Here is a 17919-nt window from a genome sequence, read left to right as displayed (position 1 = left end):
TCCCAAGGAGCACTGTGCAAGCGATAATATTGAAATGGAAGGAGTATCAGACCACTGCAAATCTACCAAGCCCTGGCCGTCCCTCTAAACTTTCAGCTCATACAAGGAGAAGACTGATCAGAGATGCAGCCAAGAGGCCCATGATCACTCTGGATGAACTGCAGAGATCTACAGCTGAGGTGGGAGACTCTGTCCATAGGACAACAATCAGTCGTATATTGCACAAATCTGGCCTTTATGGAAGAGTGGCAAGAAGAAAGCCATTTCTTAAAGATATCCATAAAAAGTGTTGTTTAAAGTTTGCCACAAGCCACCTGGGAGACACACCAAACATGTGGAAGAAGGTGCTCTGGTCAGATGAAACCAAAATTGAACTTTTTTGGCAACAATGCAAAACGTTATGTTTGGCGTAAAAGCAACACAGCTCATCACCCTGAGCACACCATCCCCACTGTCAAACATGGTGGTGGCAGCATCATGGTTTGGGCCTGATTTTCTTCAGCAGGGACAGGGAAGATGGTTAAAATTGATGGGAAGATGGATGGAGCCAAATACAGGACCATTCTGGAAGAAAACCTGATGGAGTCTGCAAAAGACCTGAGACTGGGACGGAGATTTGTCTTCCAACAAGACAATGATCCAAAACATAAAGCAAAATCTACAATGGAATGGTTGAAAAATAAACATATCCAGGTGTTAGAATGGCCAAGTCAAAGTCCAGACCTGAATCCAATCGAGAATCTGTGGAAAGAACTGAAAACTGCTGTTCACAAATGCTCTCCATCCAACCTCACTGAGCTCGAGCTGTTTTGCAAGGAGGAATGGGAAAAGATTTCAGTCTCTCGATGTGCAAAACTGATAGAGACATACCCCAAGCAACTTACAGCTGTAATCGCAGCAAAAGGTGGCGCTACAAAGTATTAACTTAAGGGGGCTGAATAATTTTGCACTCCCAATTTTTCAGTTTTTGATTTGTTAAAAAAGTTTGAAATATCCAATAAATGTCGTTCCACTTCATGATTGCGTCCCACTTGTTGTTGATTCTTCACAAAAAAATACAGTTTTATATCTTTATGTTTGAAGCCTGAAATGTGGCAAAAGGTCGCATAGTTCAAGGGGGCCGAATACTTTCGCAAGGCACTGTACATGGTCTGGAGAAAACTGGAGTCTGTCAACATTCAATCAAGCTTCACTCCTTAAGTATTTTTTGTCCTACCTCCCTCCCGTCTAACAAAGATTGCTTTATTGGCATGAAGTACAATTTGTAAATATTGCCAAAGCAGTATAGTGGTACAGCATTTCAGTAAATACAGTACAATGCAAGGATAATGAAATACAGTTAATTTCAGTAGTAAAAGTAATAGTACATATAACCATGTATTCAGGTACAACACTACTGCTGTTGTAATTGTGTAATCTTCGGTTGATACATTTAATTAAATCATAAGAAAATTAGGGAAAAAAAGAAAGAATGGCTAACAAATAAACTCTCTCTCTCTCTCTCTCTCTCTCTCTCTCTCTCTCTCTCTCAGGTGCGGAGCCATCTCCAGCCCTGCTCTCACCTGGTCGTCGTGGTCGCAGAAGCTCCACCCAGGACAGTACAGACAAGCCCACAGAGAGACCAACCAATGGGGAGACAGGAGGGAGGAGCCAGGAGCGAAGACCAGGTAATGGCTCAGAGCATAATTCCATGGTATTACACTGAACAAAAACAGAAACGCCACATGTAGTGTTGGTCCCATGTTTCATGAGCTGAAATAAAACATCCCAGAAATTTTCCATATGCACAAAAAGCTTATTCCTCTCAAATTTTGTTCACAAATGTATCTACATCCCTGCTAGTGAGCATTTCTCCTTTGCCAAGATAATCCATCCACTTGACAGGTGTGGCATATCAAGAAGCTGATTCAACAGCATGATCATTACACAGGTGCACCTTGTGCTGGGGACAATAACAGGCAACTCTAAAATGTGCAGTTTTGTCGTACAACACTATGCAACAGATGTCTCAAGTTTTAAGGGAGCGTGCAATTGGCATGCTGGATGCAGGAATGTCCACCAGAGCTGTTGCCAGATAATTGAATGTTCATTTCTCTATCATAAGCTGCTTCTAAAGTCGTTGTTAGAGAGTTTGGCAATATGTTCAAAGGGCCTTACAATCGCAGACCACGTGTAACCACGCCAGCCCAGGACCTCCACATCCGGCTTCTTCACCTGTGGGATCGTCTGAGACCAGCCACCTGGACAGCACAACAAATTCATTTCTACACAGACTGTCAGAAACCGTCTCAGAGAAGCTCATCTGTGTCCTCACCAGGGTCTTGACCTGACTGCAGTTTGGCATCATAACCAACTTCAGTGGACAAATGCTCACCTTTGATGGCCACTAGGCATGCTAGAGAGGTGTGCTCTTCACCAATGAATCACGGTTTCAACTGTACCGAGCAGATGACAGACAGCATGCATGTATGGCGTTGTGTGGGCGAGCAGTTTACTAATGTCAACGTTGTGAGCAGAGTGCCCCATGGTGTTGGTGGGGTTACGGTATGTATGGGCAGGCATAAGCTACGGACTGGAAGCTGAAAATGTCCCAGTTCTTCCATGGCCTGCATACTCACTAGACATGTCACCCATTGAGCATGTTTGGGATGCTCTGGATTGACTTCTACGACAGCGTATTCCAGTTTCCACAAATATCCAGCAACTTCGCACAGCAATTGAAGAGGAGTGGGACAACATTCCACAGACCACAATCAACAGCCTGATCAACTCTATGCGAAGGAGATGTGTCACACTGCATGAGGCAGATGGTGGTAACACCAGCTACTGACTGGTTTTCTAATCCACGCCATTAAGTTTTTCCTTAAGTATCTGTGACCAGCAGATCTGTATTTCCAATCATGTGAAATCCAAAGATTAGGGCCTAATTAATTTATTTCAAATGACTAATTTTCTTATATGAACTGTAACTCAGTAAAATCTTTTCAGTTGTTGTGTGTTGCGTTTATATTTTTCTTCCGTGTAGATGGTGCCAGTTCCTCCCATTTGTTTAAAATTGTGGCTTACAGCACCAGTGAGATAGATAGCATAGACAACCAGTCATCAGTCATCTCATCACTCACCATCCCAGCCCCAATCAGTCACTGTAGCCCCAAGACAAACTGCTTCATAGGCCCGCCTGGCCAACTTACTATTCAGACCAGCTTTACTCATGTATAATACACATATATAATATGATTTTATCTCAACACTTCTTCCTTCTCAATGGAACCCCCCTCATGTCTAACGTCATCACTGTTCCAACTGTCACTGGTCTGAATGCCCTCCAGTCAAACAGCATTCTCATAACTCAACACAGACTAAATGTGACAAGTTGCCTCCAGCTCTACAGTAAGGGCTGTTATTTATGGCTACGAAGAATTTGTTCTCATTGACTTACCTGCTTTAAAGGAAGGTTAGGTTGATCAATCTTGTTTATAAGTCTCTCTCTTGCTGTCTACCTTTCTTTCTCACTCTCACCCTTTCTCTTTATTCTGTTTCTTCTTCCAGTAGGACGACCCAAAAAGGTCAAGCCAGGGGCCAATAGTTCCTCAACAACATCAGAGAGTGTAACCAGTGGTAACACTTCCTCGTTAAGCTGGCCAGCAAAGAGACTTCCAGTGGACTTCTTCCTGTTCAACGGGACGTCTCGTAAAACCCACCGAGGGGGTCACCAGCGAGACTTGGGGGTGTTCCACCGCCCCACCACACACCCCTTTGCCCCTCCTGCTCCCCTCAAGGGCATCTTCCGTTCCCCATTCGAGATCGACTCCTTCAGTAGCATCGCCAACGGTTACGCTGGAGCCTTCGGTACCGGAACCCAACGGCCTGTAACCACGGTTATGCCTCTGGGGCTGAGGGACTCTGTCACCATGACAACAGCACCCTCCAACAGGAAGTCGAGTGACAGAGACAGAAAACAGTTCCTGGTGAAGCTGGATCACGAGGGTGTGACGTCGCCCAAAACCAAGAATGGGAAAGCTCTGCTGCGTCTGGGGGGTGGCAGGGGGCACAAGGGTCCCTCTGCAGGGGTGGCGGGTGCACCCCTGAGGTACATCCACCCTGCTCTGGTAGTGAAGGACAGGAAGAAAGGAGGAGGAGAGAGTGGAGTGTCCAGGTCTGAGCTGCTCCTGAAGGGGGCTCCAGCCCTCAGAAAAGGGCTCCCCTCATCTGGTTTAGGGGGTCTGGGGGGAGAGTTTGGAGCTCTGGACTGCCCCAGCGACTGCCCCAGCTCTTACTCTGAGCTGGATGAGGATGATGATGATGATGATGATGGAGATGAAGACGTAGCTCGGAGGAGAGCAGCAGCAGCAGGTGCGGGACGTTTCCTCTCCCGTCTCTCCGTCTGCTCCTCGTCCTCCTCCTCTTCCTCCTCCTCCGGCTCCCTCTCTTCCTCCTCCCTCTGTTCTTCCGACAATGACTCCTCCTACTCCTCAGATGAAGAAGGGTCTTCATCCCTCCTTCTCCACAGAGCGCTGCTCCAGCAGCAGAAACACAAACACAGGCAGAGCTTGACCTCTAACCGCTTAACCCCTGACCCCTCCACTAACCCCAAACCTAACGCTGCCTCCTCAGCCTCTGCCCAACCACACGCCTATGTTGCCAAGGCAGCCATGACCATCACCGGAGGTTCAAAGGTGAGAGGAAGTGACAGAGGAGAGGACAGGAAAGAGTACACATCAAAGGGAAGGACTAATAGTAGCAGTAGCGCAGCCAAAAACCAAACCAAGAGGAGAGATGGTTCCGGCTCCAATACACACATTGCGATTCCCAACACACACACTTCGACCCCCAACACCCCAGCCTCCCAGCCCAAACCTCCCAAGGACCACCCAGCAGCCAAGAGGCAGAGGATGTTGTCACCGGACCCCCATCCCAATATGTCCGCCCTCCTGCCGGGTCGCCAGCTGTGGAAGTGGTCTGGAAACCCCACGCAGGTGAGACACAGAGTTAAAGTAGAGGCCATTATAATCTGTCCTGTAACCTGGTATGTGGGAGGCTTGATGGTTAACACAGTCTGAAATAGATTTATTGAGCAAGGTCTTATTAAATTTACCTTTTTGAGTAAGATCACTACATTTGTGACCGACTGCCTCGATTCGGTATTACATGGCAACATTTTACATTTTACTTTTTAAAATGTAACCTTTATTTAGCTGTACTGCAGCGCCAGCTGTGCCACCAGAGACTCTGGGTTCACGCCCAGGCTCTGTCGTAACCGGTTGTGACCGGGATGTCCGTGGGGCGATGCACAATTGGCCTAGCGTCGTCTGGGTTGGGGAGGGTTTGGCCGGTAGGGTAATCCTTGTCTCATCGCACACCAGCGACTCCTGTGGCGGGCTGGGTGCAGTGCGTGCTAACCAAGATTGCCAGGTGCACAGTGTTTCCTCTGACACATTGGCTTCCGGGTTGGATGGCGGTGTGTTAAGAAGCAGTGCGGCTTGGTTGGGTTGTGTATCGAAGGACACATGACTTTCAACCTTCGTTTCTCCTGAGCCCGTACGGGAGTTGTAGCAATGAGACAAGATAGTAGCTACTAAACAATTGGATACCATAAAATTGGGTAAAAAAAAGAACAAATTCTTATTTACAATCACGGCCTACCGTCATTAAATTGTTCAATTGTGTTTTTTATGTTGGGGTCTACTGGAGAGCTCTTCTTTGTCTACACCTATTCAGCATCGTTCACACCATCGCCTTAGCCCCAAGTAGTGATGTGCGACATACGCCTAGCTTCTTGAAACGGGTCACATTATAGATACAAGCTACAGAAAAACCAGGGCCCTCTAAATACTCTGAAGCAGTGCTATTCAAAGTCGGGGTCGGGAGGAATTGCAGTGGTGTCGCCAAATTTAAAAATATTTACATTTTGAGGGGGAACTCAAAATTAAGAGTACAGATTTATATAATTTTATGCGACAAACGTTATTGAAAATTGTATCGTATTTTTTGTTTTTTTATTTTGTATTTTTAGGTTTTCTTAATTTTGATAGGAGAGCTGAAAATGTAATGAATTGAAGGTTATTTGTTGATGTGAAAATCAAAGTTGACCAATTTTAAGGTTTGTCATTAGATTTGGGGTGGGGTGGAGTCCCAGAAGTTCTGGCAAAAAAAACATGATTCTTGATGAAAAGGTTTTAGTACCACTGCTTTGAAGGCTCTGGCCATAACCCCATAACCATTTTGCCATCATAGAAGTTTGGTTCCATGTTCTTACCTGGACTTCCTCCTAACATCCCCCCTCTTTCTCTCCCTACAGAGGCGTGGTCTGAAGGGTAAGGCCCGTAAGTTGTTCTACAAGGCGATCGTGCGTGGTGGTGAGACGGTGCATGTGGGGGACTGTGCTGTATTCCTGTCCCCCGGTCGGCCCCAGCTGCCCTATGTGGGGCGAGTGGAGAGCCTCTGGGAGTCCTGGTCCTCCAGCATGGTGGTCAGGGTCAAGTGGTTCTACCATCCCGAGGAAACACGCCTGGGGAAGAGGCACCACGACGGAAAGGTACGATGGATAATCATTCAACAACTTGATCAACTTTTTGATCAAATGATCAACAAATAATCAAATTAAATCTATTTCACCATGGGATTAAGGAAGTTCCTCTTTATTTATCTTTTGATTTTCAATTTATCCCCCCTCTACCCAGCATGCTTTGTACCAATCAAGCCACGAGGATGAGAATGACGTCCAGACCATCTCACACCGCTGTCAGGTGGTCAACCGTGCCGAGTACGAGCACCTGATTCGCAGACGCAAGTCAGGGGGCGGAGCTCAGGACCTGTTCTACCTGGCCGGAACCTACGAACCAACCACAGGCCAGCTAGTCAGCGCCGAAGGCGTGGCCATCGTCCCCTAGCAACAACTATGGAGTGTAAACAAAACAAAGCCTTCAAGATGGCTACCTCATCTCATAGGGCTGGACCGAGCTACTGGCGCTGGTGTCAGTGAAGCATGGTTCTGTCCAGAACTAGAGAGTCCAGAAAGGAGGATCTTCCTTATTCTGGTTCTAGTTCTTGCTGGTTCTGGATCTTGGTTCTTGGTCTTATTTGGGTGTGGACGATCCCAAACCCCAACAGGGATAACAGCACTTTGGACCGCAGTGGATTCTATTATCAGCACGGGAGTCATCTGACCTGAAGAGGGACTTCAGTACTCTACTGACCTAAAACAAAGACAAACAGTGCCCACTCTACACTCTGTCTCCAATAGTTGTTTTACAGTCTGTCATAGAGTCAAAGACTGTCATAGACTGACTCTTAGGCAGTCTGACAAAGAGAGACTCTCACCAGGTTGTTGCTCTAAGTGAGAATGTTGTTTTCACTTCTCAGCCTATAGATCTGGTTATATAGAATACACGAAAGAGACTGGGAGAGAGAGAGAGAGAGAGAGAACGTAAGGAGAGGAGAGGAGAGGAGAGCAGAGACTGTTCTCTCCCCCTTCAGGGTTTAATGGTCTTTCTGGTGCCCACACTGGTCTGATGATAAATGAACAACGGCAGGATTGAGAAATCCCAACAGGACCAAAAACACTGTAGTTCTGAAGTGTGTGTGTGTGAGAGTGAGAGTATGAGTGCGTTTGTGTGCTGAGTGGTTGTAATGGATGCATTTGGTACTTGAAGAGCTCAGAGTAAATAGTGCTTTAGCGTGTGTGTTTGCTTGTCTGTGCGTGCGTGCATTGGTCTCTAGTCTAGACCTCACCATGGAAAACCCTCAATGTCTTTAACACTCAGAAAGTAAACCTACTAAACGTAAATCTACAAATATTAATTAATATATAGATCGATTTACTAACAGCTTCTTCTCTAGACAAAAAAAAGACAAAAAGGATGATTATTTCTCCAGTCAAGCCATACACTTCAATACCTCTCATATCCTCCTATTCAGGTGCATAGATGTACAGCTTAATTATTTGTCTATCTCTGTGTGTTGTACAGCATTATGTATAAAGACGTTATGATTAAACTGTACATAGTATACATATATAATATACATGAAGAGAGAAATATATCCCTCTTTGTTTCTCTTTAGGTTGTGTTATTTTTCTAATATTTTCTTTGAGTTGTTCTTTTGGCTTAGGGAGGAGAAAGTTTTAGTCCTCTCTTCCTGCACTGAGTATGTGGTGGGGATGGGTGGGATGGGGTCCATGAGGGGTAAAGCTGTAAATATGCTACAAGGGAAGGGTTCAAGTCCCATTTTTGGGATTAGGGTGGATTTGGTGACTTGGGATGGAAGGGGATGTTTTTATAAGAAAAGTGGAAAAGGCTTTTTGTGTCGACATCATCATTGGTCTGTTTTGTATATTTTTCATATATGTTTTTATTGTGTCTATTGTTATGTGCTTATTCTCCTGAGGGGGTTTAACAGAAATAGAAATACTGGACAGAAACCGAGTTTCTTCTATTTGCTGATCCTTAAAGATCTAGACCGGAGAGTTCTAGATGTTCTATATCTATATTATATTCCTAGAGGAGATCTATGTAGGTATTTATCTGGCCTCAAAAAAACAAAACCAAAGCGCATCTATGTTTACGCTTGATCACATTAGAATACAATATGAAGAAATATACAAATATGAAAATATTCAATCTAATCAAAATTCCGGGATCCTGCAATCATATTGAAGTAAAATACCTGTGTTCCCTCATACCTGTTGGCATAGAACATCGCTTCACCACCATGTTGCCATGGGAGCAACGTTTTCTTTCTGCACATTGCCCGGCTGTTGCACTTGAAGGCTCCATGACAACCGTATATGACATCACATGAAAGTAAAGGACAATCAGAGCCAATCAAAAGAGGGTAATATATATTTAGAAAAAATATAAAATCAAAATTGTGCTTAATCTTGTTCCTGCATTGCCAAAAATGTCTCTTTCTGTTTTTAATATTTTTATTTTGCCATTGTCTTTTTCCTGACTGTTATGCAAGCCTGGGATGACTGTGTTTTCAGTGTTGAGGTTTTTACAAGGACAACATGAATGCCTTTTCGTTTGCAACGTACATGGACTTAAACATTGTTGCTGTTACACTGCGAAGCAAAAGCTTTAAAAGAAATCTAATGTGAACATCCATATTATGTTACTTTTTGTAGGTCTTGAAACGATTTTTTAAAAGCTGTATTTTCTTAAAGAAACACTGGATTCAGTTCTAAACATCACATTGGGTAAAGTGTCATCATCCTTGTGCAACCTGTTTTGGAGGCCCACTGGAAACAATTGACTTTGTAGGGTTGATATATACTTTGTAACATTTGTCTCAGTCATTGTTGGAAACATGACTCAAATATTTCCCCTGTGTAAAAAAACAAACAAAAAAGAAAAGTTATTTATCTTAATTTTATTGCCTTTGTGTTGCGTTTCATTAAAAAAAAACACTAAAAATGATATCAGCAAAGTTTTTAAATGTATTTTTATAGTACATATACAAGTACCTGGATTTAGTTTAGAAGTTAAAATTCCTTCACAATCCACTGTTAGGTGCAGAAAGAAGGAAACAGAAAGAAAAATAAGCTTTATACCATGTTTGAGTGAAAGAGTGAGAGTGATAGAGCTATGTTGTGTGTGTGTGTGCGTGCGTGCGTGTGTGTGTGTGCGCGCAGTACAGTGTGGTTTACTGGTAGACTTTTCAGGCAGCACAGGTGGGTCAGGTATTTAGAATAATACAAACGGAACAGAACCATTAAGACTACAATGCAGCCATATCAGATTACCCATGCAAGAACACCCTTATTTAAAACCTGTGTGTGATGTTGTGTGCGCGTTGTTGTGTGTGCAGCACGCAGTGTGTGTGAGTGTAATGCCTATACAATCCCCTGAAGTGTATAGAATTTCTAGGACAAAGTGTATATCTTTGAGAATTATATTATTTGATACTTCCCATGATACATTCATACCGTTTATTACATCTTGAAAGTATCCTTTGTCACATGGATTACTGCCATACCCTGCCTAAAGCCTCATGTTACTATAGTCAGTTCATGGCAATTTACAGACGACGAGTAGTGGATCTCAACACTGATCTAAGGTCACTTTTTTTTTCCTCTGTAATGTTTTAGGTCAGAATTTGGGGAATGTAAGTTGATCTGCTCTTAAATTCAAAATGGCTTCTGTGCTGCCCCCTATGGTGTGTTTTTGACTGGTTAAAACTGGAAAAGTTGAATCATTCCTTTCCTGAGTGACTGTCCTAATGATCCTTATCAGTACCAGTGGTGGTCGGTGCCATTTAAGATGAGGGAGGACGATTTTGTTTTTTAGTCAACATAGCTAATAGCTAACACATTAGTAAACCCGCTACAATCATGCATTAACGTTACAGTGTACCGTCAGTAAGCAGTTTAGCAGTTACACTGGCGAGCCCCGGTGGCAATAAATTAGTTAAACCAAAAGCTTACCTTGACTTGGAAGAGTGACAGTATTGTGTTGGATAGTCGTAGCCAGCTAGTTAACATAGCCTTTCTCTGTTTGAGCAGGGTGTTTCAGTAGGCTAAACTAGTTAGCTGCATTTTCTAGCTAAGTAAGTGAAACTGAAAGTGAAAAAAATGACAATCTCTCTATCTCACTCTTGCTTCTCCTTCATTTTGGAAGAAATTAATTTGTTCAAAACTGTTCAACTGTCTCTTTGAGTCAACTACTCGCCACATTTTATACACTGCAGTGCTAGCTAGCTATAGCTTTCAGTACTAAAGCTATAGCTTTCAGTACTAGATTAATTCTCTGATCCTTTGATCCTTTGGTGCAAGAGCTCTGATAGGTTGGAGGACATCCTCCGGAAGTTGTCATAATTACTGTGTAAGTCTACGGAAGGGGGTGAGAACCATGAGTCTCCTAGTTTTTTTCAATGTACCCAGAGGAGGACGGATGCTAGCTGTCCCCTTTTTTCCACATTTTGTTACGTTACAGCCTTATTCTAAAATTAATTATATATATATTTTTTAAATCCTCATCAATCTACACACAATACAGTGCATATTATAGCAAAAACTATGCCATAAGGTCAAAGGAATTGTCTGTAGAGCTCCGAGACAGCATTGTGTCGAGGCACAGATCTGGGTAGGGGACCATAACATTTCTGCGGCGTTGAAGGTCAATATGTTATTTCATAGTTTTGATGTCTTCACTATTATTCTATAATGTAGAAAATAGTACAAATAAAGAAAAAACCCTTGAATGAGTAGGTGTGTCCAAACATTTGACTGGTACTGTATGTAAACATGATATTTCAGTTTTTCATTATGGGGTATTGTGTGTGATGAGGGAAAAAAACTATTAAATACATTTTAGAATAAGGCTGTAACGTAACACAATGTGTAAAAAGTCAAGGGGTCTGAATACTTTCCAAGTACACTGTATTTAGTATAGTTGAATCTGAAAAGGATAATTTTTTTAATGTTTTAAAAGTTTGACATGAATGAAATTCACTGAGGAGGATCAGATTAATGAACATTCGAGCTTAGGAGTCTCCACTGGCCAGTATGTTTAGTTCCACTTCTGTGTGTTTGACACCCATACATTATCCTGTGGTATGTGTGTGTTTATCCTCTTTTGTTGTCAGAGCTGGATGTGTGGGTGGTTTACCTCTTTATGGCGGAAACACAGAGATATGAAGCTGTGTGCCTGCCAGTCTGAACATACACATACGCACCCACTCACACAAACACACACACTCACACAGGTACACACAGAGAACACACACACTGCTTACTTTTAATATCTCCTACTACATCCCCCCACTCGCCCTCTCATCCAACCAACGCCTTGAAAAAACACAGACATTAAGAGCAGTCTTTGACTGCTTATCTGCACGTTTGCATTGGGCTTATCTTGTTGACATTGTTAAACTACTTTACCCAGCATGCCGAGGGAGATAGAGGTACAATAGGAGACCAGGGGCGGAGCTAGGGATGACCTTGGGGTTAATGGGACAAGGGCTTTCAGATACAAAGACAGGACACAGTATTCTAAACCTGTGCGTGTGTCTGTGTGTGCGTGTGTGTGTGCTTACGTGTATGTGGTTGGGGTATTTTGGGAACATGGGCTAGGAGAGAGTAGAAGGAGATCACCACTACTCCAACTCGCCTCATCCATCGTCCACTTGATATCCTGTGTGATCTGTCTGCTTATGGATAAGTGTGTGTGTATGTGTGCGTTCATGTGTGTAGGTGCATACCTGTGTCTGTGAATATAGCTGGCAGTAGGAACAGGTGGAGCTGAGTTGCAGTCTTCATTTTCCTATCCTGAAAGCGGGCTAAGCTTAACCCTAACCCTAGTTTCATGTTCACACCCTGGCAAATTCTTAACCATATCCCTAACCCTAACTTCATGTTAACATCCCCGGCTCAACCCTGACCCTTCTTGTCTCCTCTCCTGAATACCCATTCAGGCCTGAGTGATTGATTGGTGGATCCTGCTAACCTCTTCCTGGATACTGGCCAATGGCTGTTCAGTGAGAGCTGTGAACTCTGCACAGGGTCACAAGCGTGAGTTCCGGAGGAGTGGAAGGGGGGAGTAACAAATACTGTGGTACAACCAATTCGTTTTTGAAGATTATGCTAGAGAAGTCCAAGTAATCTTCCTACTTCTTTTGAATCCAGTTATGGGATAGCACACAGCACTCAAAATAAGTTAATCGTGTGCCCCAGTTGTACCAACTGTACCCACGATTGACCAATGTTAATGTTGAAAGGGATATCATGCACAGAGCCCGGGTAATACTCCCAGTTAGTGCTGATTCACACGGCTGAAATCTGGCGTAGCACTACATACTGAGATGGAACTGGATCCTCTGAGGAGAAGATTTAAGGCCTTGGATACTGGTGGTGGTTGACTGTTCCAACTCTGGGGACGTTTCCAACTGGCATTGGAGTTTTAATGGATCGTGTAGGTCAAACATCGTGTACATTTTTACTGGATGCAGCTGATATGAGGGATACGATCTGAGGTTGTTTGGGAATGTGTGTGATATTTGGGATATGATCTGGATGTGGTTGAAGTGTGTGTGTGCGTCAGTGCGGAATGCTTGCGTGTGTGTGTGTGCACGCGCGCGCGTGTGTGTGTGTGTGTGTGTGTGTGTGCGTGCGTGTGCCTGTGTGTGTATGCGTGTGTGTGTGTGCATATGTGTGTGTGTGTGTGTGTGTGTGTGTGCGCGCGTGTGTGTGTGTGTGCGCGCGTGTGTGTGTGCGCGTGCGTGTGCCTGTGTGTGTACGCGTGTGTGTGTGTGCGCGTGTGTGTGTGCGTGCGCGTGTGTGTGTGTGTGTACAGTAACCGCGTAAGGCGGCAGACAGTGCCAAGCTGTTCTAGTCTGCCCTGGAGACAGTATGTGACAGGACATATATTTATATAAGACCCAACCAGGCATTGCAACTTTGTTACAGGACAAGCTAACACCCCCACAGCACACACACACACTGTTTTCATTTGTGAGACCCTCGTTCCTTCTCACCTGTATGGGCTGCAGTTAGCCTAGCGGTTAGGAATGTTGGGCCAGTCACTGAAAGGTCGCTGAGATGAATCCCCAAGCGACTAGGTGAAAAACCTGTTGATGTGCCCTTGAGCAAGGCACTTAACCCTAATTGCTCCTGTAAATCGTTCTGGATAAGAGTGCTAAATTACTGAAATGTTAATGTACTGTAAATGTATGGTATCCATCAGAAACTGGAGACCCCCATTCCTCCCCTGACCTCTCCTCATCCTGCCCCATCCCCCATTCCTCTCCACGCTCAGTGTGTTCTTTCCTAAGATCGTGTCTGCAGCCACATTGCAGAGATAAAATATTATCCATCATATATCTAAAGTTAAGAAATCCCCTTCCCTGTCTGGTGGTGTCCATTTCTGTCTCTAGCCCCTACATGGCCCCCTCTCCCCTAACTGCTCTCCTTGCCACGGACCATCTCAGGGCAATGCGCCTCTCATCGTAATCAATGCCCCCACAGTGTCTATGTCACATTCTGCTCTCGGTCTATGTCAAACTAACATGGCTGGTCTATGTGCGGCATTGTCATCAAGGTCGCTCAAGATCCACTTCTAAATCCGACGTCCGTCCAGGTACCCAGGACATCGAGAGATGCCTTCAAGACCAGCCACCACGGGCAACGTTAAGCACTATTACCATCAAGTAGGCTTGGGTTTTGCTAGGGCGTTGTTAATAGGGGGGGCGGATGGGAGTAAGACGTGACCTCTCTGAGGGTCGCTTATTCAATCCCAATGAAAACATTCATTTTTTAGTTTGTTGTTTTAACCCTATCTCAAACCTAAACCCTTAACTTAACCATTCGGAATGAATGCCTGAACTTAACAAGCCGTGAGGCACTGGCGACAGCAGCGGTGCAACCAGGGGTGTCCAAAACACCTAGAAATGTGACTTTTGGTGCAACTTCAACATTTTATGTTTTGAGAAATGTAAACAAAAGTTGGAATCTGAAGTGAAATTGGTCAAACTGTGAGTTCTTATTGGGCATTTTGACCTGCCTACCAGTCCCTTGCCAGACCACACAGTTATGCAGGGATACCCAAATCCACTCTGTAGGGAGTCTGGGAGAACTTGGGCAGTGAGATGAGGAATGTGTGTGTGTGTGTTTGCCCTCTGGCCAGTGACAAACTTCCTCTTTCCAGTGCTGACAAGACAACGGAACAACTAATGAGGATGAGACCCAGTTCCCTCATGGCTTATCAATATTTCATAAACACACACACACACACACACACACACACACACACACACACACACACACACACACACACACACACACACACACACACACACACACACACACACTGTGTGAATGTCACACAAACTTCTTCGATCCACCTAAGGGATTGTCAGATTTCTTAAAATGCCAACACACGGTTACCCACGTACCCTGGCATAGGATCTAAAAATACACGGACAGTTAACCTTGTATGGAAACCTAAAAGTAACAGCCAAAATAAAGGAAACATCAACATAAAGTGTATTAATAGGGTGTTGGACCACCACAAACCAAAACGCTTCAATACACCTCAGCATAGTTTCTACCAGGGTCTGTAACTCTATTGGAGGGATGCGACACCATTCTTCCACGAGAACTTCATCCTTTTGTGCTTTGACGATGGTGGTGGAAAACGCTGTCTCGGGCACCACCTCAGAATCTCCCATAAGTGTTCAATTGGGTTGAGATCTGGTGACTGAGACGGCCATAGCACATGGTTTACATTTTTTTCATGCTCATCAAACCATTCAGTGACCACTAACATGACACTAGCATGATGGGATATTAATTGCTTAATTAACTCAGGAATCACTCCTGTGTGGAAGCACCTACTTTCAATGTACTTTGTATCCCCTATTTACTCAGTGTTTCCAAGTATTTGGCAGTTACCTGTATCTGTGCATGTCACTTTCAAGTCAATATGAAATATTTTCAGATTTCAATACATTTTGTTGTTGGGATCCAGTGGCGGATTGGTGCCATTTGAGATAAAGGGGGGAAATGTTTAACTTTTCATGAGCATAGCTTATTTCTATTACAGCATATTGGTTGACTGTCATTCATATTCCATTCACCCAGTTCAATGTAACAGCGATTGGTTTAGGCTACTAAATGATACTCAAACGTTCCCTATACCCATCATGAGGTTTCTACAACCTAGCCTATGAATGAAAGTTTACAACATATGTGCACACAGGTCGCAAGGAAAATTTGAGGTGACAGACAGTGACACATTCAATACCGCCTTGCACACTCTTGCCTGCATCTAGCTGATCTGGGGTGTAACCATTAATCCACTCTTGCCTGCATCTAGCTGATCTAGGGTGTAATCATTAGTCCACTCTTGCCTGCATCTAGCTGATCTAGGGTGTAATCATTAGTCCACAATCTTGCCTGCACCTAGCTGATCTAGGGTGTAATCATTAGTCCACTCTTGCCTGCATCTAGCTGATCTAGGGTGTAACCATTAATCCACTCTTGCCTGCACCTAGCTGATCTAGGGTGTAATCATTAGTCCACTCTTGCCTGCATCTAGCTGATCTAGGGTGTAATCATTAGTCCACTCTTGCCTGCATCTAGCTGATCTAGGGTGTAATCATTAGTCCACTCTTGCCTGCATCTAGCTGATCTAGGGTGTAATCATTAGTCCACAATCTTGCCTGCATCTAGCTGATCTAGGGTGTAATCATTAGTCCACTCTTGCCTGCATCTAGCTGATCTAGGGTGTAATCATTAGTCCACTCTTGCCTGCATCTAGCTGATCTAGGGTGTAATCATTAGTCCACTCTTGCCTGCATCTAGCTGATCTAGGGTGTAATCATTAGTCCACTCTTGCCTGCATCTAGCTGATCTAGGGTGTAATCATTAGTCCACTCTTGCCTGCATCTAGCTGATCTAGGGTGTAATCATTAGTCCACAATCTTGCCTGCATCTAGCTGATCTAGGGTGTAATCATTAGTCCACTCTTGCCTGCATCTAGCTGATCTAGGGTGTAAGCATTAGTCCACTCTTGCCTGCATCTAGCTGATCTAGGGTGTAACCATTAGTCCAACATTTGCAAATCTGAGTTTCCATTGGACAAATTCACATCTGTTTATCTCTGTTTTGTTCCATTTGTTTCCGTTTAAGAAACTTTTTTTCTACAGAATCGGCGGAATGAATACACCCGTGATCACGTGTAAACCTGGTTCACATCCATAGCAGCCACATTGTATTCCCTTTCACAACAATGAGCTCCCCTCCTTGCTAACTAAGTGAAACTGAAAGTGGAAAAAAATGATATTCTCTCTTATCTTTCTTGCTTCTCCTTCATTTTGTAAGAAATGAATTTGTTCAAAACTGTTTCAACTGTTGTCTTTCTCTTTGAGTCATCTAGTCACCACACCACGTTACACAGCTGTAACGTATGCTTTCGGTATTAGATTCATTCTCTGATCCTTTGATCAGAGACACAGTGTGTTTTCAATGATTTGGTAATGTGAATATATTTAGCATAGTTTTATCGAAAAGGATAACTTCTTTTTGTTTTACAATTTAAATGTTTATGAAATTCACTGAGGAGGATGGTCCACCCCTTCCTCCTCTGAGGAGCCTCCACTATTGCAATCATATCAGATCAAACCCACTATTTCTTAGTATGAGTCAGCACTTTCTAATATTCTGTGTGTGTATGTGTGGGACTGAGAGAAAAAGAGGGGGGAAAGAAAGTGAACGAGCAGAAAAAGATTGAGCGAGAGAAAGAAAGATGTTGCCAGGGAGTGACTATGTAACAAATATTTGTGTGTTTATTTTTGCCATGTCAAAGTGGATGTACCTGTGATCAAGTGTGCTCACTTGTGTGTGTGTGTGCAATATGCATATGCGTGTGTGTGTGTGTGTGTGAGTGTGTGTCTGGCAGCAGTATGCCCTACTCAGAGTTGTTTTGGCATGGAGGTGAGTGCTGTAACTGCTCCCACATGTTGGCACAGCCTGGCACCGGGACACACTCCTCAGGTGCCAAGGGTGTGTGTGTGTATGTATGTGTGTGTGTGTGTGTGTGTGTGTGTGTGTGTGTGTGTGTGTGTGTGTGTGTGTGTGTGTGTGTGTGTGTGTGTGTGTGTGTGTGTGTGTGTGTGTGTGTGTGTGTGTGTGTGTGTGTGTGCGTGTGTATGCACGTGTGTGTGTGCATGCGTGTGTGCGTGCGTGTGTGTGTGTGTGTGCGTGCGCCAGGGGGCTGGGTGGGCCTGTTCAACAAGGCGAGGGGGCGGAGGGGAAATGCATTCTGAAATAGTCTCCCGACGGCAGAAAAATATCTCTCTCTCTCCCTCTCCCTCTCCCTCTCCCTCTCTCTCTCTCTCTCCCTCTCTCTCTCTCTCTCTCTCTCTCTCTCTCTCTCTCTCTCTCTCTCTCTCTCTCCCTCTCCCTCTCCCTCTCCCTCTCTCCCT

General features: G+C 44.2%; 1 protein-coding gene across 1 annotated transcript in view; it reads left to right on the top strand.

Moving 5' to 3' along the window:
• The window catches only part of bahcc1b (BAH domain and coiled-coil containing 1b), a 68790-nt gene extending 59374 nt beyond the window's left edge, over positions 1-9416 (top strand). Inside the window, 4 exon segments of the mRNA XM_042306141.1 lie at positions 1533-1667; positions 3550-4976; positions 6299-6535; positions 6681-9416. Coding sequence (XP_042162075.1) covers positions 1533-1667; positions 3550-4976; positions 6299-6535; positions 6681-6890 — 2009 coding nt within the window. The 3' untranslated portion in view covers positions 6891-9416.
• The last annotated feature ends 8503 nt before the right edge of the window (positions 9417-17919 follow it).

This window comes from Oncorhynchus tshawytscha, linkage group LG25, assembly GCF_018296145.1.
Source record: "Oncorhynchus tshawytscha isolate Ot180627B linkage group LG25, Otsh_v2.0, whole genome shotgun sequence".
Taxonomy (NCBI): Eukaryota; Metazoa; Chordata; class Actinopteri; order Salmoniformes; family Salmonidae; genus Oncorhynchus; species Oncorhynchus tshawytscha.
The sequence above is the reverse complement of the archived record's forward strand: the minus strand, read 5'-3'. Positions and strand labels throughout refer to the sequence as shown.